This window comes from Anastrepha ludens, chromosome 5, assembly GCF_028408465.1.
Source record: "Anastrepha ludens isolate Willacy chromosome 5, idAnaLude1.1, whole genome shotgun sequence".
In the NCBI taxonomy this organism is placed as follows: Eukaryota; Metazoa; Arthropoda; class Insecta; order Diptera; family Tephritidae; genus Anastrepha; species Anastrepha ludens.
Genome location: NC_071501.1, coordinates 50,266,646 through 50,292,040, shown reverse-complemented (window position 1 = coordinate 50,292,040; position 25,395 = coordinate 50,266,646). Strand labels below are relative to the sequence as shown.

Below are 25,395 nucleotides of genomic sequence, written 5' to 3'. Positions count from 1 at the left end.
TTCATCATTTGTAGATTTTATTTAATATTAATATTTTTATTTAAATATAATACAGTAGGTTCTGTTTTTATGCGGCTTTTTTTTATGCGGTTTTGAAATAGTGCGGTTTTTTTTTAAATTACAAAATGCATGTCGACCTATCGGGAATTGTACATATAAACAAGATTCTAAACCAGCTAAGCAAAAACTCATCACAGATTACATCAGAAATGCTAACCCTACAAGTATGGAACCGCCTGCATAATTATCTAGATCAGACGTGTACATTTCCTCAAGTGACGAAAGTGATTTTACGCCAAATCCTAAACGAACGCGCAACAAGTGGATATTGTCTGATTCTATTTCTGACTTAAATTTATTTTTCGATTCTGACGTTTCTTAAATAAAGATATAATTTTCAAAAATACAATATTTTGTTTATGCGATTTTATTTAATTATTTCAGATTCATGCGGTCTATGGAACGTATCTATAGTTATAATATGGGACTAGTGCCCTTTTTTATGCGATTTTATTACATTATTTCAGATTTGTGCGGTTTTAGCATTTGAAACGTATCTATAGTTTTACTATAGAACTAGTAGCTTTTTTTATGCTGTTTTTTTTATGCTGTTTCTTGCGGAACGTATCTACCGCATAAAAACAGAACCTACTGTATTAATTAATTTTAGCTCAATCTGTAAAATTTCCCACTGCGCGCTGTAGACCAACAACTTTCTGAATTTTTTTTTTTTTTTAATATGTAAAACTGACCAGCCCACTATCAATAAATCAATAATAAAACTACTAGAAAAAAGCTTTCAACACTCATTATTTATTAATCAATTCTAGCTATTATTTTTCAGGACACTTTCTTCAGTTTTCTTAGGCACTACCAATTCATAAAGTTCTATTGTCTTTTTCTTTAGTTCCAAAATACTAAAATAAAATTATTACATACTTACTAGTTATATGCACGTGACAATGATATATGTATGTATTCTAGATACATGTTTACGTGTAAGGGTGTAATGAATATATGTATGAATATATCTCTAATAAAAAATTCATATACTACGATGTGGCATGATACAAGTCGCATGAAATCATATAATATAAAAGTCGCATAAAAATCATATACAAGTCATTGAAAGAAGCATTTTAAATTAATCCGATGGCATGTGGACTATCCATTGCATTCAGGGTTCGTGAAAGGTACCGCTTGAACTTACTTAGCGCAAACAAAATAATTGCATAGATCACATACAAAACGAAAACTCCAGCAAATGTGGTTATGGCGCGCGCGGGAGTAGTCCAGTCCAAAATTGGATACACATAGTGATTGCCATATCTACAAAAAGGGAATATGGAAAAATAAAATCAAATTAGGTGTGAATAGCTGGTATACAAATTTACATAAATCATACTTTATGTCAGTATTTATATACTTATTTTTATATTTGTTTGAAGTTTAATTAACTCCTATGCACTTACTCATCCAAGCCGCCGGCGATAAAATAGACTACAGTGAACAGATAGTAGATTATAGGCAGTAGCATCCAATAGATGACATGTAGTACACGCACCGGAAATGCGACGACAAAAAAATCTACCAGCATAAATACTGAATTGAGGCAGTGTGTAACGAAACTGAGCACTGGATAACGCATTGGTTTGTCTAAAAAAATACAAAGAAAGCATTACTATGTGCGTTGTAATATTGATGCTGATTTCGCTTCTGTATAAAGATTAATGTAATTACTGGTAAAAACTAAATCTTTTGTTATGCCAATTCAATAAGGCCAACTTAGTTGTAAATGTATTTAGCAGACGATATATTTGCTTGAACCTGGAAAAGATTCCAATTAATACTTCTAGACCGGCATGAATTTTTGAGCCTCCATTTTTGCGAAATATCACCTCCCTATGTGTGATGAGCAAACTCTTGGTTAAACTTAATAGAGGTGGGGTAAAAGTGATGGCGTAAGCTGATGATGTGGTGATAATGGCATCAGGACTGCGTCCTCACACCATCAGAGGGATCATTCAAAGGGCGTAAAACAGAACTCATGATGTTTGCCACTACCGTAAGATTCGGTAATGCCACTTATTAATGGGCAAACTCTCTCAAGTTCACCCAGCGCAAAGTACTTACGGGTAATCTTGGACTCCAAACTTAGCTAGAAACTGAACATTGAAGAAGTTGTATAAAGCGGTTCTACGACCAATTTTATCACACGGATCGGCAGATTGGTGGAAAGCTCTAGGAAGAGATGAAAAATGAAATAAATAATTGGCGCCTGCACTTCTGTTAGGAGTTTGGCTGAGCTCCTCCTGTTTGTGATCTAAAAATGGAGGGACCTACAGTTTTAAGTCGACTTCGAACGGCAAATGGTTTCTATTAGGAGCTTTTTCATGGCAGAAATACGCTCGGTGGTTTACCATTGGTTGCCGAGGGGCAACCGTTATTAGAAAAAACTGGTTCTATTATTTGATGTTAATGCGCGAAGATTTAAACTTACGCACAACCGAATGGTAGTCACGCAACCACCCATTCGGCTGCGTAGGAAGAGATTACAACGTCAAATTACTTATTAGAATAGAAAGATCAACCTGCGCAATAACGGCCGGTGCAATCAGATTATGTCCTAGGGAGGCTCATAATGCACTGAGACACGTTATTCCAATAGATCTGTACATCAAGAAAACAGCTACCATGAGTGCATCATGTCAGCTTATGGCCAGTCAACAATTGCGACTAACTCACTCAGTACATCTCACGGAGGACTGATTATATCGTCCCAACGGTGACATTCATTAGGAATTTTGCCATTCTCTTTCCATTTCAGGAGGAATGGAGTAAGGGACTTTCACTAAACAATTTCGATCATGCAGTCTATATATATGGCTCAAAAATGAGTTGTGGCATTGGAGTAGGTATGTATATATTCCCATAGACTTAGAATTGAAAAATCTGTGCGTCTTCCTAATACCTGAAGTGTTTCCAGATGGAAGTATTGGCATTAGGGGAAGCTTGTAGGTTACTAATCGCAGACTTTTCTTATAAAGGCAATATCGCAACTCTTTCAGATGGCCAAGCCGCAATCAAGGCACTGGATTCGGCCACAACAACCTCTAACCTGGTGGAATAAAGTAGAAATAGCTTACCAATTTGCGCGAAAAGCATAGCGTTGCCTTAATCTGGGTCTCGCGGTATCGCAATATTGAAGAAAGCGAAAAAGCAGACAAACTGGCAAAAGGTGGATCTATCATGTATAACATTCCTGCAGAATCGGCACTCACACCACTGGGTTCAATCAAGACTGCAATCTCCTCAAAATACCTACGAATCGCGGATTGTAGATGGAGAGATCAGACGCCAGGGTATGTCACCGAAACGACTTTTCAGTTTGTTGGAGAAGAAATCATCCAGTATCGCCTTGGTATCTCTAGCCGTGTGCGACATGGCGCCATCTTGCCGAAACCATGTGTGTGTATTGAAGGAAGGATGTTCTCTCATTATTAACGGAAAGTATGTAATCGTTCAGCATGCGCCGATAAGAGACGACGTTCACATAAATTGCTTGCTTCCGACGTTTTTCTTAAAAATACTTTCGAATTACTCCAATGCTTGACAATACACACTAAACAGTCACTCTGTGATTGTGATTTGGCTGTTTATGTTTTAATAGTGGGTTCTGTTCATTGGGTGACCAGTAACGGCAATTTTTCTTATCTAAACTGCCATTTACATGAAAGTGAGGGTTCAACACTACAGGAATGCTTACGAAAATTGTAATCATTAGGTTTAAGCGCCTGCACGATTTAAATTTTGGAGGAATAAAGTCCAATATCCTTCTGAATATTAATGCATAATAGTTTTTCGAAGTCTTAGGGTAGCCGCTCTCTTGTACACGTACTGATTTAGATTATTGGGAAAACTTGTTGCGACTATTTCATTATTTTAATTTCTCCTCGATGTCAGGCTCTGCCGTGGCCATGGGCTGTTTGCCACCGAACTTCGGCTGTGTGCTCCGAGCCTTTGCACCCATGAACGAATGAAATATTCAGTTGGAGCTTCACGTAAACATTGAAATTTAAAACATAACTCTGCCACCGGACACCCAATACGAATATTCTACGCTATTCGTGCCCTGGGGAGAGGCTAAAAGAGAAATGATTGCCTGAACCTTAAAACGATGAGGTATGTATGTATGTATGTAAGGATACGGCATTGGGTGTACAAAGAAATTTGTTGCAAAGGTCTCTTTTGAAAATTGAGGCTTGTAAGAAACCTTTAGTCCAATTGGTAAGTAATATCAATCAATATTGATACGATTTTCACTGGCTGTAAACAGAACAAACTACACCCGACTTGGCTCACAGATCATAGAAAGAATCGTGAACAGATGAACAAGCAAGTCGTCTCAATTTGTTTTATTTCAGCACAATATTTTGTTCTATAAACACGCAGCTCTGGAATTTTCTCAATTTTGTCTAATTCTTTACTGCAGTATTTTAATAGTCTAATTAATAATAAACTAATTAATAGATTTTTGCCATTTGTCATTACTTACTCATTTTCCCATGCAAGAAAATCCAATAAACTGTCGTAATAATGAGTGCCAACGACAAACCTACGCCATGACACCACCAGTAGAACTGCACCAGCTTCGGCGTGCGCGGTGGCTCTTTTAGAGTGCGCGCCTCAATCACCACGCTGCGTGCACCGCCCGAATTGAAATGCCATCGTGTCGCGAGTACAGCACCGCTTATCTGTGTCAAAAGGCACAGAATTATGCCCCAGTTTGTCAAGAAGATAAAGAGTTTGCCACCTGATAATTGCAAAACCAAGGATGCTGTGAATACAGAAATAAAGAAGCACGCCCAAATCCATTTGTACAGCAAAAAGTAGACGCTACGCTCTTTGCTTTGCCACTGCAAAATAAAAGCAAAAACAGTAATTACACACTCTTACATATGCATGTATATAATTTCTAAAGCATTATAATTATTAAATATGTGATATTTTTGATATTGTCCTACAAGTGGAGAGACAGTTTCATGTCGTCTCTGAGCGACATTTAAGTTTTATAAGAAGCTTTTTAATGGCAGAAATACTAGTACCCTCACTAGCTTGCCGTGTGGCGATCGCTGTTAAAAATCGTTACCTATCAGTTGAGATACAAAATTAAAAGCAACATAAGCGAATAGGTAATTAATATATATTTATGTTATTAAGATGTTTTGTAAAGTTATCCTATTGAACTGCAGTTTGACCTAAATGATTTCAAATTCGCTAACAACATTATATTTGATACATGAATGTATGTATGTATGTATGTATGTATGTGTAGTCCTCCTTTATTCGCCATCCGTAAGCGTGTGGTGAATAGATGAAGCAACTGACATAAATAACATACATCTCTATGACCATCTCGCTAGCGCTGAATCTTGGTCGATAACTTGCTGTTGATGTCATATCGTTAAAAAAAATTAAACAAACCAAACACACGAATGTTACACCAAACCAATTTCTATAAAGAAAAACCTTTCAAACCAGTCTTGACAGCTGATTGTCAATTTTGCAGCTAATCTGCCAAATATATTGTAATATAAACGGGTAGACTAATTTTTGTGGATTTATTGCTAATTCCTGCGTATGCCAGCGGACTTTAAAATAGAATGGAAATACAGGTACTCTTGAAATTAATATAAAAATAACATTAAAGAAACCTTTAAAAAATATACAAAAACAAAAGAACTTAACACATTTATTCTACTGTATAAAACAAAAATACAAGTTGGCTCAAAAATTAATCACCCTATCGAAAGAAGTATAATTTTTGACACTTCAATCATATTTGACACTTATGAACTAGACAGAAAAAATGCTATTTTTTAATATAAATGATCGGATGTTTATTTCAATATAATTAGGAAGGTATGCCGTTAATAGTGGAAAATAACATGAGGCAAATGACCACCATGACCACGCTTACAAGGCAATATCCTTTTCCTGACGCTGTTGGCGCATACCTTCTCTTTCACGTGGCACCAAAGAAAAAAGCCACAAGGTGTTAAATCCCAAGTTCTCGGTGGCCAATTGAGATCACTTCTTCGAGAGATAACATGTTTCGGAAGCTTTTCCCGTAAAAGATCAATGGTTTCGTTGCCTGTTTGGCACGTAGCGCCGTCTTGTTGAAAATAAACGTTGTCCAGATTAATACCATCCAATTCCGGCCATGAAAAATCGTTAATCATCTCTCGAAATTGCCCCTGTCATTCAAAATAACACATGTTTTTGGAAAACCCTTTAGTTTAGCGAAAAAGATATCCATTATTTTCTCGGTAGATGGTTGTAGTCAAGTTTATGCTCGTTGTCAAGGTAACATTTCACACTAAAAAAATCTTTTGCTGTTTTTTATTTGTTCCGTTCAGTTGTGAGTTATAGGGTGTTAACAACGGAAGTCAACAAAAAGAAAATTTGGCACATTTTACAGTTTTTCTTTGATAAAGGTGAAAATATATACAAACCAGGCTGAAATTGTAAATGGTGTTTATGGTACCGATACTGTAACAACTAATTACGTGCAATTTTGATTTCGTTGATTCCGTTCAGGCATTTTTGATGTTAAAAAAAGTGTTGAAAATGTCGACAAAATCACAGAAATAGTCGAAGTTGACCGGAATGTTAGAAGCCGTAGCATCGCCCAGGAGCTAAAAATCGTCCATAATATAGTGTTAAACTATTTGCGCAAAGCTGGATTCAGAAAAATGCTTTATGTTTGGAGGTCACACCAATTAACACCAAAAACCTAATGGATCAAATTTCCATCTGCTAAGCCTTGACCAAATGGAATGAAATCGACCAATTTCTTAAATGAATGGTGGCTGGGAATAAGAAATGGGTCACATACGACAAAATCTGTAGTGGCTCGCCAATAGCTCCGGGAGCTTGGTTGGGAAGTTTTAATGCATGTGCCATATATGTAGTTCGGACTTAGCACATAACGAATACCACCTTTTTCTCCCATTGCAAAACTTCCTGAGTGATAAGAAAGTGGGCTCAAGAGAAGATTGTGAAAATCGATTACTAGAAAATCGATATGTCGCCCATAAGGAACAAGGCTTCTATGAGATGGGCTATCTTTAAAATAGCAGCAAATTATGCAACAAAACGGTGCATTTTTGACCTAATCGGATAATCCGAAACATCTTAAATAAAGTTTTGAATTTTACGCCAAAATAATGGATTTCTTTTTCTTCAAACTAATATACAATAAATGCAGCGTGTAAAGATCAAAATAAAGATTTGCATTACTCTATAATTTTTTTTTTCATTTAATAAAAAGTTGTTCAAAAACAAAATTGGATGATTAATTTTGTGCCACCTTGTATAAGTAATCGTATGTATTGTTGTATTTAAAAAAAACCAAATTAAATACTATTATTGCATGCAAAATGTGCACGTAACTACAGTAAAGCAATTAAAGTGGAGTCTTCTAATCATGGACTGCTAATTAAGACCTGCTTTAGCTCGACTTGTATAAAATTGCAGGCAACAAAAGCTTATTCCATTCAACTAAAAGAATTAATTTATTTTTAGATAAGTATTAGTGACGCAATTTTCAGTTCAAATAATGTTCCCCTATATAAATGAAAATAAGTTTCTTAGAATTGGAAATATTTTATTGTAATAAAATTTGTATTAGACAAATTTTGACTTCTTTCAATGCGATATTTAAAATTTTACGAAATGCCGAGATTAATACAAACTAAGCGCGGGACTTACGGTATCTGAAAAACACCTGGATGTCGTGACATGGGGACTGGCGCCCCTAGTATACAACCTAATAAAAGTATACAACCGAAAAATCCAAAAATATTACTGAATATAAGTGAAAGAAAAACATAAAGGTTTTCAATTAATAATGAAGAAAAATTACTTTTCTGAGTTCTGAAATATCCCTACCAATATCTTAAAATTTTAACGGGCCCGAAGATAGGCCCAACAAGGGCCCAAAATAAAATTTACAGTTGACAACTTGGCGATAGGCCTTTAGTTAGCAACGTGATTTAATCGCCGCTTGGCTATCAGAATAAAGACCTCTCTAAAGGTAGTCGAATTTTTGCATAACCAGACAACTATTTTCTTAACGGCTACAATTTCTGCTAGAAATACCTACGCTACAGTTATTAGGCAGACGAGCCGAAACGCTTACTTTTGGCTTCTTACAGCAGACAAAGGCAACGTTATCGTTAAGCTTTGTCAACCCCCACATGTTTAGCTGGAATTCTAGTACTAAATAACCTATTAAAGTATGGTTTATTATGACCGAATGTCCAACGCCTAAATTGCGGCAAGCAGTGGTTCTGCATTCTGCATTCTGTTTGCCAACTATATCTAGGGGAGGTAAGAAGTAAAGAGCTTTCAGAGCATTAGAGGTTCTAAGAGCGCCGCTAATACATATAAGCGGCATACGTTGAACTTTCTGAAGCCTGTTTCTAATCGTAGTCTTGTTGAGAGCCGTCCACCGTATTTCCGTAAAGGAGGATAGGTCTGATAATGGTAATGGAAGATTACCTCTCGGGCATCGATATATTCGACACTCCAGTTATTTTTTTAAGGTCTAATAGGAGTTTGCAAGGGTCGAATAGTTCTTAAGTAGCTAGAACTATAAGCCATTTGCATCAGTCTGCAAAGCCAATTTGATGTGCAAAATATCATCGACTACGCCAGCTCCAAAGCCATCAACTACAAGAGCTTCAAAGTTAATAATAGAATCAACAGCCGGGAAGTAACACCTAGAAGTTTCCGAATGGTTAACATAATTAGAGCGACCCCTCAGAAGACTGTAGAAGAAGAAGAATGTAACACACGCTAAAAAAAGAAGCTTCAAATAATGAAACTACTCAACTTACGATTTCTTAGATTTTACATAGTTCCAAAAAGACTTGGGAGGTAAACTTAGACTCAGACTCGATTTTTTTTATTAGAAGATAATGATTCTCAGTCTATGGAAGAAACTTCCAGAATGACGATATCAAAATTGCAAAGCCTAGGAATTTGGCTTTCCTCACAAATTCTCAAATAAACGAGTTGATGTCTATTATTGCAAACAAAAGTGGGCTGCAACATTTCCAGAAAAGTCATTAGAATACAAATAGAGCCTTGGTAGTATTAAATTTTATGAGTATTTGAAAAGGAATTCAAATGTAGTTACATAAACCAGAATGTTCTGAAGCATTTTCAATGCAAAAGTGGCCTGAGTGCCCATCTCACTCCCAAAAAAAAAAACGATATATGATCTTGAATGACACGTGATATTACCTCCAATATCTTGTAACAAGGAATACTAAATATGTACAAGGCAGAGGAAATTTCTTCGGAGATGATATTGAATGCATGCTTCATGAAATGTCATCAGCTTCAGCAAATACAGCAGCGAGTGAAGTTTAATTTTGTTAATATTTACGCACACCTTTAGTTTGAGTTATCAATGCCCTTTATACATGTCGAACTGCCCACGATGTGGTTCACCAAGTTTAATTCGATAGTCTTCTAGCGCGGCATTTTCTTATTGGGTGTGATTCTGTAGCATCCTCGAAATATTTTCCTGTTATTGCTAATATTTTTGCAGGAAACGTCGATTTTTGTATCGCTGACGTATTCCATACTCTATTGACCGGCTAATCAATATTAGTTTAAAGTTTATTTTATTGATATTTCATTTTACTGATACTATTTTTTTACGTAATAACACAAACACTAAAATTTAAAAAAATTATTTAATAAAGCGTAATACTAATGATTATTATCTTTTTTTTTAATTAACTGGGAATGCAATCATATTCACAAGCACATTGTAACAAGTTAATCTCATACTCTGAATGACTGACATTTAAAATACTTTGTATTTTTCCACATCACGTTGTAATCAGAGTGTACAGATTCCATTGCCTGTTCGCTGTATTTAACTATTACTTATTTTCATAGCAAAATTAAAATACTTATAGACTTTCGACGTAACAGGTAGTATATTTGTTGGTGTTGTTTATTTCATATTAACTTACAATGGCATAATAATAAATAACAGAACGTACGACTTTGACGAAAGTTGTCAGTCGGGAGTATTATAAAGAAAAATATTATTTTGGCACATAGTCATTTTTTTTGTTCAATTTTAAAAAAACAAAACTAATAATAAAATTAAAAAACAAATATATAAATTAAATAATTAATCAGTACACAGCAAATAACAAGATTACGAGAATTCATTAAGAATATAATTCATGGCGCTTACATCCTTTTTGGGTGTTTGGCCAAGCTCCTCCTCCCATTTTATGACGTTCATCTGGTTGTTGTTCCACAAATGGAAGGACCTACAGTTTTAAGCCGACTCCGAACGGCAGATATGTTTTATGAGGAACTTTTTTTTGGCAGAAATACATATGGAGATTTGCCATTGCCTGCCGAGGGGCGACCGCTATTAGGAAAAACTTTTTCTTCATTTGGTGTTTCACGGAGATTCGAACCAACGTACTCCGAATTTCGCATAGTAGTCACGCACCAGCCCATTTGGCTACGGCGGCCGAATTAAGAATAAGCTCCCTTTATTTGAGGCAGCTATATACGAATTTGTACAGAGCTTTATAATCCCTACCGTTCAAAATCATGTTTACATATATTTAAGATATCCAATGTCCAAAATGTTCACAACGTAATTTTTGTGTAGACAGGACAGGAACCAATGACATGCTGAATATTTTCTGGGACTTCCAAATTACAAATTGAACAAGAGGTAGAAGTTAATTTTTTAAAAGGCATTGCGTTCAGATTAAGTAACTCTCCACATATCAAATTTATAGCATAAGCAGACAAGTCGCCACTGAAATAGCTGATGTTTGTAAGTGATAGACCAGGATACAAATCGTGAGATGTAGATTTTTTGACTGTGTTTAAAAATACCGAGTATTCTTTGACATTTATTTTTTTTATAAACTCCGGAATATAAGTCCTCAAGGAAGCAGAGGAAAAGACATTTTGAGGCTCCATATTCAATGCTTGCGATAAATCTTTCCATTTTTTTGCCCAGTGTACACCAAGGCGCACTGGGATATGGTGAAGTCTGTCACTTGGCAAAGAAAAACAGTGCAAAACGTAATACATATGAGCTCTAAGAATATGCAAATATTGCGGAAATAGATTGGTTTCAATGTGGGTCATGTAATTGGAAGTGTTTGCAGGTAAAAAGATCAGTTTTTTTAAGAGAAGTCTCTCTACTGGCTCATATTTTTTTACACCCCAGACCTGGTCATCATAAAACAGAATCGATCTTGAGAACGCATTAAAAAATTTTAGTTTTTTTAGAAATGGAAATCTGAGGGTTATTTATATACATATAAGTTTTTTAGCCATGTAGCATTTATTGCTGTTTTAGAGTCGGCAAGCTTTAATTCCACTTCGTGTAAGACAGTTTGTAGTTAATCAATATGCCAAGATATTTATATTCATTAATAGTCATAGTCATTCTCCAAACTTCCAACAGTATGAAGCGAGAATTCTGGGGACTTAGGCAAATTAACTTTAAAACCCCATTGAAAGCTATAATCTCGTATTGCATTGACCATAGGTCCTGTAGGTCGGTCGGAGACTCCACAAGAAGCACTAAGACTTCAGCGTACATTAGAAGTTTAATGCAACATTTAGACACATTTATTCCACACGGTAGGAATTCGTTTAAGTCATTTAAGTAATAGGACTATGAATAAGTTCGTGCGGTTTTACAACAGATGGCGTAACTTGATTATTATTCCATCGATCCACATTTCCAAACATTCATTGGAGAGCTACTGTCGTAAGGCACAAACGTCAGTATAAGTTTTTTATTTGAAGCGTAAACAACAATATTTTTACCACACTTGAAAATGTCGAATTTCGTGCCAAATAATGTGTTTTTGCGGGGAATTCTTCTTCATTATTTTAATATGAAGAAAAAAGCAGCCGAAAGTCATCGTATCTTGGTGGAAGTTTATGGTGAGCATGCTCTATCTGAGCGAACGTGCCAGAAGTGGTTTGCACGCTTTAAAAGTGGTGATTTTGGCTTGGAAGACGAAGAACGCGAGGGTGCGCCGCCAAAGTTCATGGATACCGAATTGGAGGAATTGCTCGATCAAGATCCGGCTCAAACGCAAGAAGAGGTTGCAAAAACTTTGGGAGTTGATCAATCAACCATTTCCAAACGTTTAAAAGCCATGGGAATGATCCGAAAGGTAGGCCATTGGGTGCCGTATGAATTGAAGCCAAGAGACGTTGAACGCCGTTTTATGGCATGCGAACAACTGCTTCAACGGCACAAAAGAAAGGGTTTTTTGCATCGAATTGTGACTGGCGATGAAAAGTGGGTCCATTACGACAATCCAAAACGTCGGGCAACGTATGGATACCCTGGCCATGCTTCAACATCGACGTCGGCGCAGAATATTCATGGCCTGAAGGTTATGCTGTGTATCTGGTGGGACCAGCTGGGTGTTGTGTATTATGAGCTACTGAAACCGAATGAAACGATTACGGGGGATGTCTACCGACGACAATTGATGCGTTTGAGCCGAGCACTGCGAGAAAAACGGCCGCAATACGCCGATAGTCACGACAAAGTTATTTTGCAACATGACAATGCTCGGCCACATGTTGCACAAGTGGTCAAAACATACTTAGAAACGCTCAAATGGGATGTCCTACCCCACCCGCCGTATAGTCCAGACCTTGCGCCATCCGATTACTATCTCTTCCGATCGATGCAACATGGCCTGGCTGACCAGCACTTCCGTAATTACGATGAAGTCAAAAAATGGATCGATTCGTGGATTGCGGCAAAACCGACCGAATTTTTCACAAAGGGAATCCGTGAATTGCCAGAAAGATGGGAAAAAGTAGTAGTAAGCGATGGACAATATTTTGAATATTAAATTTGTAACCATTTTACGTCAATAAAGTTTCAAATTTCGAAAAAAAACCGCACGAACTTATTCATAGTCCTATTACAAGGAAAACAAGATCTGTCTTAACAGCCTACCTTGTCTAACTCCTTGATTTAACAAAAAGTGAGGGGGAGAGTTCTTCTTGCAGCCAAATCTGGTTTTTTGTATCTTTGTAAAAAAGTTTTTGAATTTCGATTATATGGCTCGAAAGGTCATACGATGCAAGGTTATAAAAAAACATATGTAACTCGTGAATAGTATCGAATATACTTGAGATGTTGACTTGACAAAATGGAAATTTGTCTTCTTAGCCTTAAAGTTTAGATGGACAATTGAGCACAGATTAAAACGATTATCTATTGTTGAGTATCCTCTCCGAAAACCTGCTTGAAATTCAGTAAATATTTTGTTAACATCCGCCCTTGAATACAAATTTCGTAGCAAAAATATGGCTCTACCCCAACTATAATTTGAAATAAAATTTGAGAAAACCCAGTCCCCAACAGACTTGATAAAAATAAACTGTTTTTCTATGGAAACTTGGATGAGGTATTAATTAAGTATGAACTTTGAAATACTTGAATTTAAGTAGCCTCAAATGTAAACAAAACAACCGTGAAGAAGGAAATTAGTTTCAAATATTTCAAGGGGTACATCGACTTGAATATTCAGAAAGGAAAAGTAACCAAAGCGTCATTACTTGCACTTTGGAGAGTGTTGCTGGAAATTGATTCCCACTGATTCTCTGGCAATAGTAAGCGTTTTTTTTTTCAATATGCATTTTTTATTTATCTAAGACATGTGCGTGTGTATGTAAGACTTGAAACAAAATTGAGGAGAAGAAGAAGATATGTAATTTCCCTTGCTAAGGAATATAACCTACGCACCAGGTTTGTCTGAAGAGATATGAGAAACGCTGCGGAGTTATTATCACATCGAATGCATTTTATTCCATAACTCGCATTTTAGTTACAATATCCAAACGATAAATTTAAAGGATGAAAAATTAAAAATGGTATAACGAAAACCCGCTTCATCGCACCAACGCACTTAAGCAAAAACACCAATACACTAACCAAAACACCTTATAGCCACTAAAAACACACCTGCAGCTTGCCAGGAGAGCAGGTAAGAAGAAAAATTACGTTACTAAATAGCTTTACGATGCTTTTGGTTCAAGATATTCACATTCAAATAAAATATACCGCGTTATGTACTCCGTTTCCATTGAAATAGGGTATCCCCATAAATGCGCTGACACTGAGCACCGTTACATGAGAATTTCACTGTCAGCTTACATTGTAAACTTAAGCAGTAGATGCATTCGTTTAGTTACCTGGAACTTGCCTTAAATTGGAAAAGTTAATGGAAATACCATAGATGGCAAGATTTAAATAATTTTAATTAAACCTTACACTTTGAAGCAAACCGTTTTTGTTTTTCTGTCTATTCTGAGGAGAATATTACGTGGATCCTGAAATTAACCAAAGGAAAATCAGTGTAGAGTTTGATAAATTAAAAAAATAATTGAATTATTGGGCTTTTAAAAAGTGAGATTTTAGAAAATTAAGAACAAATTAGTAGAATTAAAGTTGAAAAGTCTGTGCATCGGACCTTATGCAAAATATGGTCGGATGAAATCAGGCCTGCCGATTGGAATTTAAGTGTGCTTTGCCCAATCTACAAGAAGGGTACTACTGCAAACTGCGCCAACTACAACGGTATAGTAAACATCGCATAAAAAGTTCCATCGAGCGGGCTGTGCAAAAAGCTGAAACCTATTTTCAACCAAGTGATTGGACTTTACGAGTATCAGTGTGGCATTAGACCTGGAAAATCCACCATCTATCAAATATTCACAATCCACCAAGTTTGTGAAAACAACCCGTGAAAAGAGAATCGACAAACACCATCTCTTCGTTGATTTTAAAGTTGATTTCCATAGCACTAAAAGAGCTCCATGAATGCCACGATGTCTGAATTTGGTATCCCCACACAACTAATACGTCTGTGCAAAATGATGTCGAGCAATATCGTTAGCTCCATCATAATCAAGGAGAAGAAAAAATCCGTACAGAAGGAAAGTCAATGGTGACATGCTTCCACTCATCCTTTTAAGGAACCGCAAATGAAATCAACTGCACTATTTCCTTCATAGTGAAGAGTCAAATTTTAAAGGGTGAAGAATGAAACCAATTTTATCCTCCGTGAGCTAAATAACTATAATAGTATACATATAATATGTACATACATATATATTGGGTTGAGTAATAAGTTCATACCGTTTTTATATTTTCTTTATTTTATAACGATTTGTTTACTGTTTGGTAAAGGGTAAGTATTCATTCGATAGAACCCTTTCTGCTCTACAAAACTATGTTAATTGTATTTTTAAGTTATTTAATTTTTTATTAGTTTTGAGACTTTGAAATGGAATACCCAGAGGGGCAAAAATCAGCTTTTTCGACACCAGTCCTTCTTTGCTTTTCATCGAGGTCAAAAAGCTGCCGAAGCATCCCGCGACATTTATGGAGAAGAAGTCATAGGCGGGCCTACAGCACGGAAATGGTTTGCAAAGCTCAAAAATGGTGACTTTGACTTCGATGACACGTCCCGCAGCGGAAGACTTTCTGAATTCGATGAAAAACGTCTCAAATCACTTTTGAAGGAGAACGGTCGCCAAACCAGTCGTGAATTGGCGAAAGCAATGAACTGGGATCATAAAATGATTCTCAATCACTTTCATTCAATGGGATTTACCGAAAAAATCGGAGCCTAGGTGTCTCACGAGCTCAACGAAAAATCACAGAAAGTCACCTTCAAATTGCTTCTCTGCACCTCGCCCGCCATTAAACAACACGCGGTCATAAACAAAGCTTTTTGTACCGAATCGTCACGGGTGTTGAGAAATGATGCCCATACTCCTTCATATGAAGCAAAGAAACGAGTTGGTAGCTCCAGGAGACACGCCAAAGCCGAGAGTCAAGCCGGATCTTCATCCAAAGAAGATTGTGATATGTGTTTGGAGCATGGTGCACTGGGAAATGCTCCAAAAGAATGACACGGTTAACAAGGAGCTCTACATTGCCCAGCAACACCGCATGAAAGAGGACATTCAACTGAAAAGACCTAATCGATATGGTCAAACCATACTCCTTCACGACAACGCCCATGTTGCACAAGTCGTCAAAGCTGCACTCCAAGAGCTCGAATGGGAGATCCTTAAGCATCCGCCATATTCTCCGGACCTTTCACCGACCGATTACCATCTTTTCCGCCGCCTGTTAAATCATATGAAGGGCCTTACCTTCGATAACAAAGAGGTCCTTAAAAACTGGTTCAACAAATTCTTTGACACCAGACCAGGCGATTTTTGGCGAAACGACATCAACAAATATAATTGATTAACCTATTGATATAATTATTGTTTTTTGTTTATTCAAGAAGTAATCAAGTAGTAATTAATTACTCCGTCTGTTCAAAATTTGTGCCGAAAATTCCGTGAATATCACGTTTCTGCAGGCGAGGTCAAGTATGCTGCCCTGTGAACAAAGCTTTTCATCTACTTCAATCTCAATTTAGCTATATCCTTAATTAATTTATAATCCCACGAAAAAAATTGTCACGTTTATAAAATATTATAAGCTTGTTTAGGACAGTATGTGCCAAACAAATGAACTCTGTAGGCTCTTGACAAAATATACTTCTTTCGACATTAGATCTATAAGTCGAGTTAAAAATAGCTCTGGCCTATCAATCAAATGATAAACGCAAATAAATTTTCTATAATGTAATCATATCGGAAAGAAGAATACTGAGTCTAGTACGAGAAGAAAATAGTCTCTATCGCATCAGATATAATAACGAGTGCAGTTGGTTTCATTGCGAAACAGGTTTTTTACTCAGAAATGCCTTTCTCAAAAACAACTGATTTTAGCAACTGGGCATTCAGCTCAATTGAAGTTTGAGGGGTTCTCTTGATTTGGAAAAAGTTAAAAATAAAAATACACTTTATGAAATATTGAATTTCGAAAAAATTACGCACCTTTTTTTTTTTGCAAAATAAAAAATTTTCAACTACTTTTTTGCTATTGTATGTACATGAAGTCGCTCGTGCAAGTAACGACGATCATTTTGAGCCCAGAATCATTAAAATCGGTTCATTTTTGACAAAGTTATGAGCAACTGACAGCAATATTGCCAATAAATCTTGGAAAAAAATTGTTTCGGGCGAACAAAAAAATACGTGTCTCATTATTTTGACCAGAGAGCAACAAAAAAATCTGTTTCAACAACATTTCTGCTTTGTTTATCATTTTAATTTCTCAATCTCTTAAAAAACCACTCGATATTACAGTAGAACTGTAATTTTATTTCCAAATATGCAGTTTGTTTTACCTGCCAAAAAGGATTCATACAAATATTTCTTGTTATAACTGTTAATTATATAATACATATGTCGATATGTATTTTACTTTGATTTTGAGTTGAATGCGCGCACAATAAAGTTTATTTATTTATTACCGCTCACTCTGATGCAACAAAGGTCAAACAACTTTTTTTTTATTTGGGATTATTGCATTCGTTTAGAACTTTTCCTTACTCAAAAATAGCACTGAATACTATTTCGTAACGGAATTTACCTCACGTATACTGAAAATATTTTCGTATGCACAGTAATTCTAAATTTTCACGATCACTCTAGATTTCAATGTTTTTGCAATCAATTTAAACAGAGACACGTTTTTTTCTGTTACTCTAGGTTAGGAAAATTTTATACTCGTATGTATGTATGAACGCATGGATATATTTTTACCTGTGATCGATAAAACTGATCCAAATAATTGTAATTGAAGCCAAATTTTCTCAATTTAAATTCATTCAAAAAGCTGCGGGCGAAACTCTGCTTCATTTGCATTTTTATTTAATTGCACAACTTTTTTCCTTTTGCTTAATTTTTGTTGACCGCACTTGAGAGGCACGCGTTAACGCAAATAAGGCGCGCGAACAATGACGTAGTATGTATTACGTTGCGTTAACAACAATAATAAACTGCGAGCAGCAACCGAGCCAAACTGCACTGAGTTGTCAAAATATTCGTAGCTAATGCAAAATTTCCCTCGGGTACGGAACATTTACGCGAGACAAGCCGAACGCTTTTGGTTACTTTCAAAATACATTTGTATGTATGTTTCAAATTTACAATCGCAACGATCTTGTAAAGCACATTTGTTTATTGAGCTGGCGAGAAGGCTAATATGTTTGAAGAGCCCAACGAGAATAAATTTTTTGCACAGTTGGCATAAATATCTACAAAATAATGTAAAATTCAAAATTGATAAGGGAAATGAGGCAACACAAGAAATGCGCAATGTAATAACTTTAATATATCTATATAGTCTTTTTTTTTTTGAACTTTTCTATGAATTTGCTTTTAATTAAAATTTTATTATTTCTCAAAATTTTACTCAACAATTTCTGTTATTCACTATTCCAACAATTCACGGCGCGCACCAACAGCTCCGAACGACTCTTTATCTTCTTGCTTTCTGTTCTTCTTCAAGACGAGCTAAACGATCGCATCACTGTTCGAACGTGAAATGCGAAATATTTATATTGACTTTTTATTATATGTAATTGATCACGGTCTAGTGTTCTATTTTAATTAAAGAGAAGCACATCCAATGAAAAAGACTCTGAAGTATTCAATAAAATGAGAAAAATACTACAGTAATAGTGGTAGGTTCATTTTGTTATTAGTGTCTAATTACGTTTGGCTTTTACCCCTCGTGCAGTGTATTTTTCGTGCGATCCGCACAGATAGTCTCGTGTCACATTTCAGCATTGCACAGCGACGCTGCAGCGATCGTTAAACCTCTGGCCTTTCGCAATGCCAATATCAGCACGAAATGGTCTCCCATTGCTTCCCCCTACCAAGCTACAGCTATGGAACGGGTGTGAAGATAGATACGCGAAATCTTTCCTGAAACAAGTTGTTCAAGTAAACACATGATTTCGATATATCTATCCAGTATACTCTGGCGCATTGTAATACAAAGGCAGCCAGGGCGTCAATTTTCGTTCTGTGTAAACGTAAAGTGAGAAAAAGTTTTCATTTTCGTTTTCACAGACACTTTTCACTCTGTCTTTTCACAAACTATTATTTTGCGATTCTCGTTTGTGCCATTCATGTTCCGTTTCCATTGTAACCATCAAGCTTTTGCAAGTGTGATGTTCAAATTACAAATGAAATTTGGTTTAAAGCAAGAGTAAATTTAAAGAAAATATGTCGCAAATAATTATTTTGCTTGATTTGGAGCAAAGAGTTCGTAATGAGGAAAGGTAAGATAACAAGTTTTAGTAAATTTAATCATATTTTGAAAATAATTTAATATTTATAGGAATTTGTTGATAGTACTGAGACGCCACTTCGCGATGGACGGAATCCATCAACGATGAGGTTTATTTAAAGGACTTTCAGGAATACAATTATTTGAAATCGTGATGTTTTGAACATTGCAAAAAGGCAACTTCTGCAAATAGTGGAAGACGATTTTACCAATAACATTCAATTACAAATTTATTCACATTCGTTTATGTTTTTCATTCGTTTTTAGCAAAACCGTTTGTTCATAAGCTACATTTGTTTGAAACTATTTTTTAAATGTAATTCAATTATACAAAAAGGCTTAAGCTTCAATTAAAAATACTTGAAATAATCTCTTTTTCTTTGGTAAGAAATATTAATCATAAACATTAATTATTCACAGTTGCATACAGTGGATCCCACACAAAGTGGTCCAGTGCTCAGTTTTACAATATTTACTACATTTTTTGTGTAAAGTTGTTTTTTCGTTAATTGTTTAAGTTAATATATTAGTTGACACTCCCTTAAAAAACTACAAACAACAAACGCATACGCCCACAAACTATTTTCCTCATGTTAAAGCTAGAACATAACCAGAAATATATATATAATTGGCACGTACACCCTTTTTGAGTGTTTGGCCGAGCTCCTCCTGCTATTTGTGGTGTACCTCTTGATGTTGTTACACAAGTGGTACACAACCCGAAAAGCTGTTCGGAAAAATAGACCTTGACAGTGATTTTGAACTATAAAAATCTGCAAAACGGTTTTAAAAAACATCATAAAAGCTGTGACAGTTTTTCAAATAAATACAGAAAAAATAATTTTTAATATAAAAAAGGAAGTTTAATTTAACAACTTAAAAATCTAGTCGCAAACACAAGGAGATCAAGAATGCGACTTGATATTAACCTGATATTGACTTTTATAAAATTAGAGTTCATTCTACATCAATAAAAATATAAATCCTAGCTTAAAGCTTTGTGCAAGTTAAAAAAACGGCCTAAAATGTTATCAAATTCTTGAATTTTTTAAACAACATGCAACTATACTCGCACTTGCACGCTTGCCACGGATCTCTTTCGTCATTTTTTCATACACAAATTGTAAGTGAAATAAAATTTTCTTATGAAAACATTTTGACGTTTCTTTTAATTTCACGTTTACACAGAACGAGAATCAACCCCCAGAACAACAAATCGTGGAAATTTAATGGCAAATATTCCGTGTGCCTTGCGAATTTAAATTTGGCCTTACGAAATTTATATTCCTTGCCCGGTTGGCGCGCACTACTATATTGGCTTAAATTAGATACACCTTTTTAAACTTTTTCACAAAACTTTTTTTTTAGCCAAGCGAGTACACACTAAATGCAATTATCGCTTATTTTGGGAGCATTTGCATTTGTTTACGCATTTTTCCTAATCAAAAATAGCACACAATACTATTTGCAACGGAATTTACCTCATGAACACTGAAAACAATTTCGTATTCACAAAAGTTCTAAATTTTCACGATCACTCTAGTTTTTAATGTTCTTGCGAGGAATTCAACCAAAGACACGTTTTTCTGTTACTCTAGGTTAGGAAAATTTTATTGCAAATCAAACCTGTGAACACACATGTATGTATACATATTTACCTGTGATCGATAAAACTGATCCAAATGGTTGTAGTTGAAGCCAAATTTTCTCAATTTAAATTCATTCAAAAAGCTGCGGGCAAAACTCTGCTTTATTCGCATTTTTATTTAATTGCACAACTTTTTTCCTTTTGCTTAATTTTTGTTGACCGCACTTGAGAGGCACGCGTTAACGCAAATGAGGCGCGCAAACAATGACGTAGTATGTATTACGTTGCGTTAACAACAATAATAAACTGCGAGCAGCAACCGAGCCAAACTACACCGAGTTGTCAAAATATTCGTAGACAATGCAAAATTTTCCTCGGGTACGGGATAGCTACGCGAGTCGAACTGAGCGTTTTGGGCTACTTCCAAATAAACCGTTTGTATTTTAGCAGTATACAAAAATATGTTTGTATGTATGTAGGAAATTTACATTCGCAACGATCTTGTAAAGCACATTTGTTTATTGAGCTGGCGAGGAGGCTAGTATTTTTGAAGAGCCCAACGAGAATGAATTTTTTGCACAGTTGGCATAAATATCTACAAAATAATGTAAAATTCAAAATTGATAAGGGAAATGAGACAGCGCAAGAAATGCACAATGTAATAATTTTATATAATTTTTTTTTTAACTTTTCTTTAATTTTACTTTTATTTGAAATTTAATAATTTCACAAAATTTACTTGCTTTGTAGCTCAACAATTTCTGTTGTTCACTATTCCAACAATTCACGGCGCGCACCAACAGCTCCGAACGACTCTTTATCTTCTTGCTTTCTGTTCTTCTTCAAGACGAGCTAAACGATCGCATCACTGTTCGAACGTGAAATGCGAAATATTTATATTGACTTTTTATTATATGTAATTGATCACGGTGTAGTGTTCTAATTTAATTAAAGAGAAGCACATCCAAAGAAAAAAACTCATAAAATGAGAAAAATACTACAGTAATAGTGGTAGGCTCAATTTGTTATTAGTGTCTAATTACGTTTAGCTTTTACCCCTCGTGCAGTGTATTTTTCGTGCGATCCGCAACAGTTAGTCTCGTGTCACATTTCAGCATTGCACAACGACACTGCAGTGATCGTCAAAACCTCTGGCCTTTCGCAATGCCAATATCAGCACGAAATGGTCTCCCATTGCTTCCCCCTACCAAGCTACAACAATGGAACGGGTGTGAAGATAGATACGCGAAATCTTTCCTTAAAAAAGCTGTCCAAGTAAACACATGATTTCTATATATCTATTCAATATTCTCTGGCAAATTATAAAACAAAGGCAACCGCAACAACAAATCGTGGAAATTTAATGACAAAATTTATATTCCGTGTGCCTTATAATTATGAATTTAAATTTTGCCTTGCGAAGGTCATGCTCCTTATCCGGTTGGCGCGCGCCATTGGCTTTACGTTTTTAAAACTTGGAGATGGAGCCAATATTAACATTAATGATGAACGCTACAAGTATGTAAATTATACGTAAATCACATTCTTCATATTTTAGTGCCCCACAGACGGTACAGTCAGCAAATCGCACATCTGTCTCGCTCAGAGTAAGATCATTTAGTTCCTAGTTATACCGGATCCTACAGGTGCCGTCATCCTTTTTTATTGATTTTTAAATTATTTATAGAAACTAAGTGCATAAAATTATACTAAGGAATAAAAATATTGGATACTGTAATTCTGTGAGTATTTCTTAAAACAAAAGTATTCCTCTAAAATAACACCCGTTACATTTAGTCACTTGACCAGAAGGCATACGCCCATCTGCCCAGTGTGCTCTTCGCTTCTCCGTGAGTACAAGCCCCTTCATGCAAACGTGTGTTAAATATTATATTATTTTTATTTATTAAACTTATAATAAATTAAAAATTTAAGAGAGTGTACATGAGCAGGGCTGCAAGGCCGTCAGCTCATTTTTAAAATTTGCTTGTGATCTATGTGTGTATATAAGTATGTATGTATGTATATAAGTATGGAAAAAGGCGAAGTTGTGAATGCAAAGTTCTTTACTTAACACTAGAAGTATGTTTCTATTAGATGACGATTTTTAATGTGGATATTAACTTATAAATCGTATGTATGCCATCCTTGGAATACTGTGAGCGGTTTTCTAAGAGCGTGGCCTTTCCAACTCCATTTCCAGCGTGTTAGTTAAGAGCATTAAGGGGTTATATACCTTGTGCGCCTGAAAAAATGGGCGATTGTCATAATTTTTTTTAAATATGCTTTAGAACTTTTATTCAAATGAGGCATATATCACACTGAAGGGTAACTCTCGAAGAATACATTTTGGTGTTTTTATTTTAAAAAATGTTATTCGTTATTGTTGATATCGCCCCTCCCACGAAACGCTGTTTTTTGAAGAGGCTTGCGGTGATCACAGTAGCGCATGAGCAGCTCAACTGAAATCAAAAAAATTAAATGATTATTGTAGTAAAATGTTTTTAGTGAATCTGAACGGAATAATTAAAAAAAAGTTTATGCAAATCGGTCAAATAGTTTTTGATAAATAATGATCACCGCGACAGTAATTTTCGAAAAACACGACTTCGAGATAATCGCGTCTAAAGTTTTGCGTGCACTTCTCGTTCCAAGAAGGGTCGCGCGCTTCCACGGTCTGTAACTTTCATTCTAGTGCTCCGATCTTTATGATTTTTTGAATTTATACTCGTATTTTTAAAATGGTGTACTTTTAGAATATGCCATAAAATTTTTTTTGATTTTTTAGCCCAACACAAGGTGTATAACGCCTTAAAGCATTTATGTGGATATGGCTTCTTCGAAAGAGGTAGCAAATTAAATTAGATCTTCTATTCAAAGATTTCTTTAATTCTATATAATTTTCTTTCCAATGATATCTACTTGTAAATGTTAATCCAAGAATTTATAACTTGCGTTTTTATTTTCAAAGTTGTTAATAGGGATATGAATTATTTTTGTTTGCGGCAAATGTAATTTTTTTAGTTTTGGGCTTAACAATAATTTTACTACTTTAGTTAAAGCAATTTGGAAAAGGACACTGGTAATGGAGAACTTACAATTTTTTAGTGAATGTATTTTTGAATATGTGAATTTTGATCCCAAATTTTAGGTTTGATAGAAATGATTTAATAAATCAAAATCTTGGGCCTGATCCCCCATTTTTATAAATATACATTAGGCCGGGTCGATTTGTAGGGAGGCAAAAAAATCGCCCATTGCTCTGTGAAAATCATATTCTAGGGATCAAAATAAGAAACTTTGCCGAAACTTACCGAACAATACCTCTAAAACGAATTCTGATGTCCCCCAATTTGGGTCGAACTTTTTAGTTTCTTTTCTCATGTAAAGGCCAAAAATGGTGATATTTTGAAATGATTGTATGGAGAACCCCCCAGGTGAGTTCCAGGGCGTGTGCCACTGGCATGGGTGGATCGGCCGTCCAAAGTTAGTTGGGGGTCGGTCATACATTTGGACTCGATTGGAGCACTCTAAATGGGTCAAAGTGGGATTTTTCGTTCGACCCAAATTGGGGGGCATCAGAATTCGTTTTAGAGGTATGGTTCCTTCGGCAAAGTTTCTCATTTTGATCTCTAGAATACGATTTTCACAGAGCAATGAGCGATTTTTAAATCGACCCGCCCTAATATATACTACTATACTACTCTTTAAAGCTTTTATCGAAAAGATAAGGTTTCATTTGAATTGACTCAATTAATTTAAATTCCATTTATTTTCTGTATTTAATTTGATGTAATAAAAAACATCGTCGATGAAAATTTGCTCAAGAGAACTATAGTCAAAAGGTTCCATTTATGATATTTCACGCACTTTTAGGCCACCTAACATACGATAAAGTAACAGAATGTTTTAGAAATTTAATTGAATATCTATTTTCAATGAATTATTGGGTATAGAAATAAGTTTCCGTCCTCGTAAAAGAGGTGTCGCTGCTAATACTATTTTTGTGTTCACTCACTGGTGATTTGATGGTGTATATGAGAGGTCTCGACGTCAGTAGTTGATATTCGTTTTAAGTGTAAATATCTTTATGTGACGTCAAAAATGTATACATTCGTCGCGAAAAAACAGCATTTGCAGGAAGTCCTGCTTCATTTTTACCTTTTAAAGAAAAGTGCAGCTGAAACGTGTCGGTCCATATTTACGGTAGTCATGCTCCGTCAAATACAATTTGTAAAGAGTGGTTTCGACGCTTCCAAAGTAGCAATTTCGACGTGTGTGATAAAGATCGCGAAGGGGCACCGAAAAAATTCGAAGGTACTGAACTATAACAATTATTGGATTAAGACTCATGTCGAACCCTTGACGATTGATCTAAAGAGTTGGATGTTGACAGATCAACAGTCGGTAAACGTTTATACAGGATTGTCCAGAAAGCAGGTAACTGGGTGCCACATCAATTGAAGGAGAGAGATATCGAGAGACGTTTGGGGAC

The 25,395-nt window shown here is 35.6% G+C and overlaps 1 protein-coding gene across 5 annotated transcripts; it reads right to left on the bottom strand.

Moving 5' to 3' along the window:
- Nucleotides 1-792: 792 nt before the first annotated feature.
- Nucleotides 793-21,880, bottom strand: LOC128865020 (protein rolling stone). Of its 5 annotated transcripts, none has more exons than XM_054104883.1 (5): nucleotides 21,605-21,880; nucleotides 20,971-21,495; nucleotides 4,556-4,916; nucleotides 1,473-1,656; nucleotides 793-1,329 (listed from the first exon to the last, which is right to left on the bottom strand). In XM_054104883.1, the coding sequence occupies exons 2-5, from the start codon at nucleotides 21,070-21,072 to the stop codon at nucleotides 1,140-1,142; spliced, it is 837 nt and encodes a 278-aa protein (XP_053960858.1). In that variant the 5' UTR covers nucleotides 21,073-21,495; nucleotides 21,605-21,880; the 3' UTR covers nucleotides 793-1,139. The 5 variants fall into 5 exon arrangements, with proteins under 5 accessions (XP_053960858.1, XP_053960857.1, XP_053960855.1 ...); XM_054104882.1 differs by having other exon boundaries at nucleotides 21,640-21,880; XM_054104880.1 differs by lacking the exons at nucleotides 20,971-21,495; nucleotides 21,605-21,880 and adding exons at nucleotides 17,779-18,272; nucleotides 18,436-18,580.
- Nucleotides 21,881-25,395: the final 3,515 nt, after the last annotated feature.

Coding starts and splice junctions, on each gene's coding strand:
- LOC128865020 (XM_054104883.1), bottom strand. CDS start 21,072: ATGCGAATAAAGCAGAGTTTTGCCCGCAGCTTTTTGAATGAATTTAAA. Junction 4,917..20,970: donor ATCAGTTTTATCGATCACAG/GTAAATATGTAT, acceptor TTTATTTTGCAG/TGGCAAAGCAAAGAGCGTAG. Junction 1,330..1,472: donor ATCGCCGGCGGCTTGGATGA/GTAAGTGCATAG, acceptor CCCTTTTTGTAG/ATATGGCAATCACTATGTGT.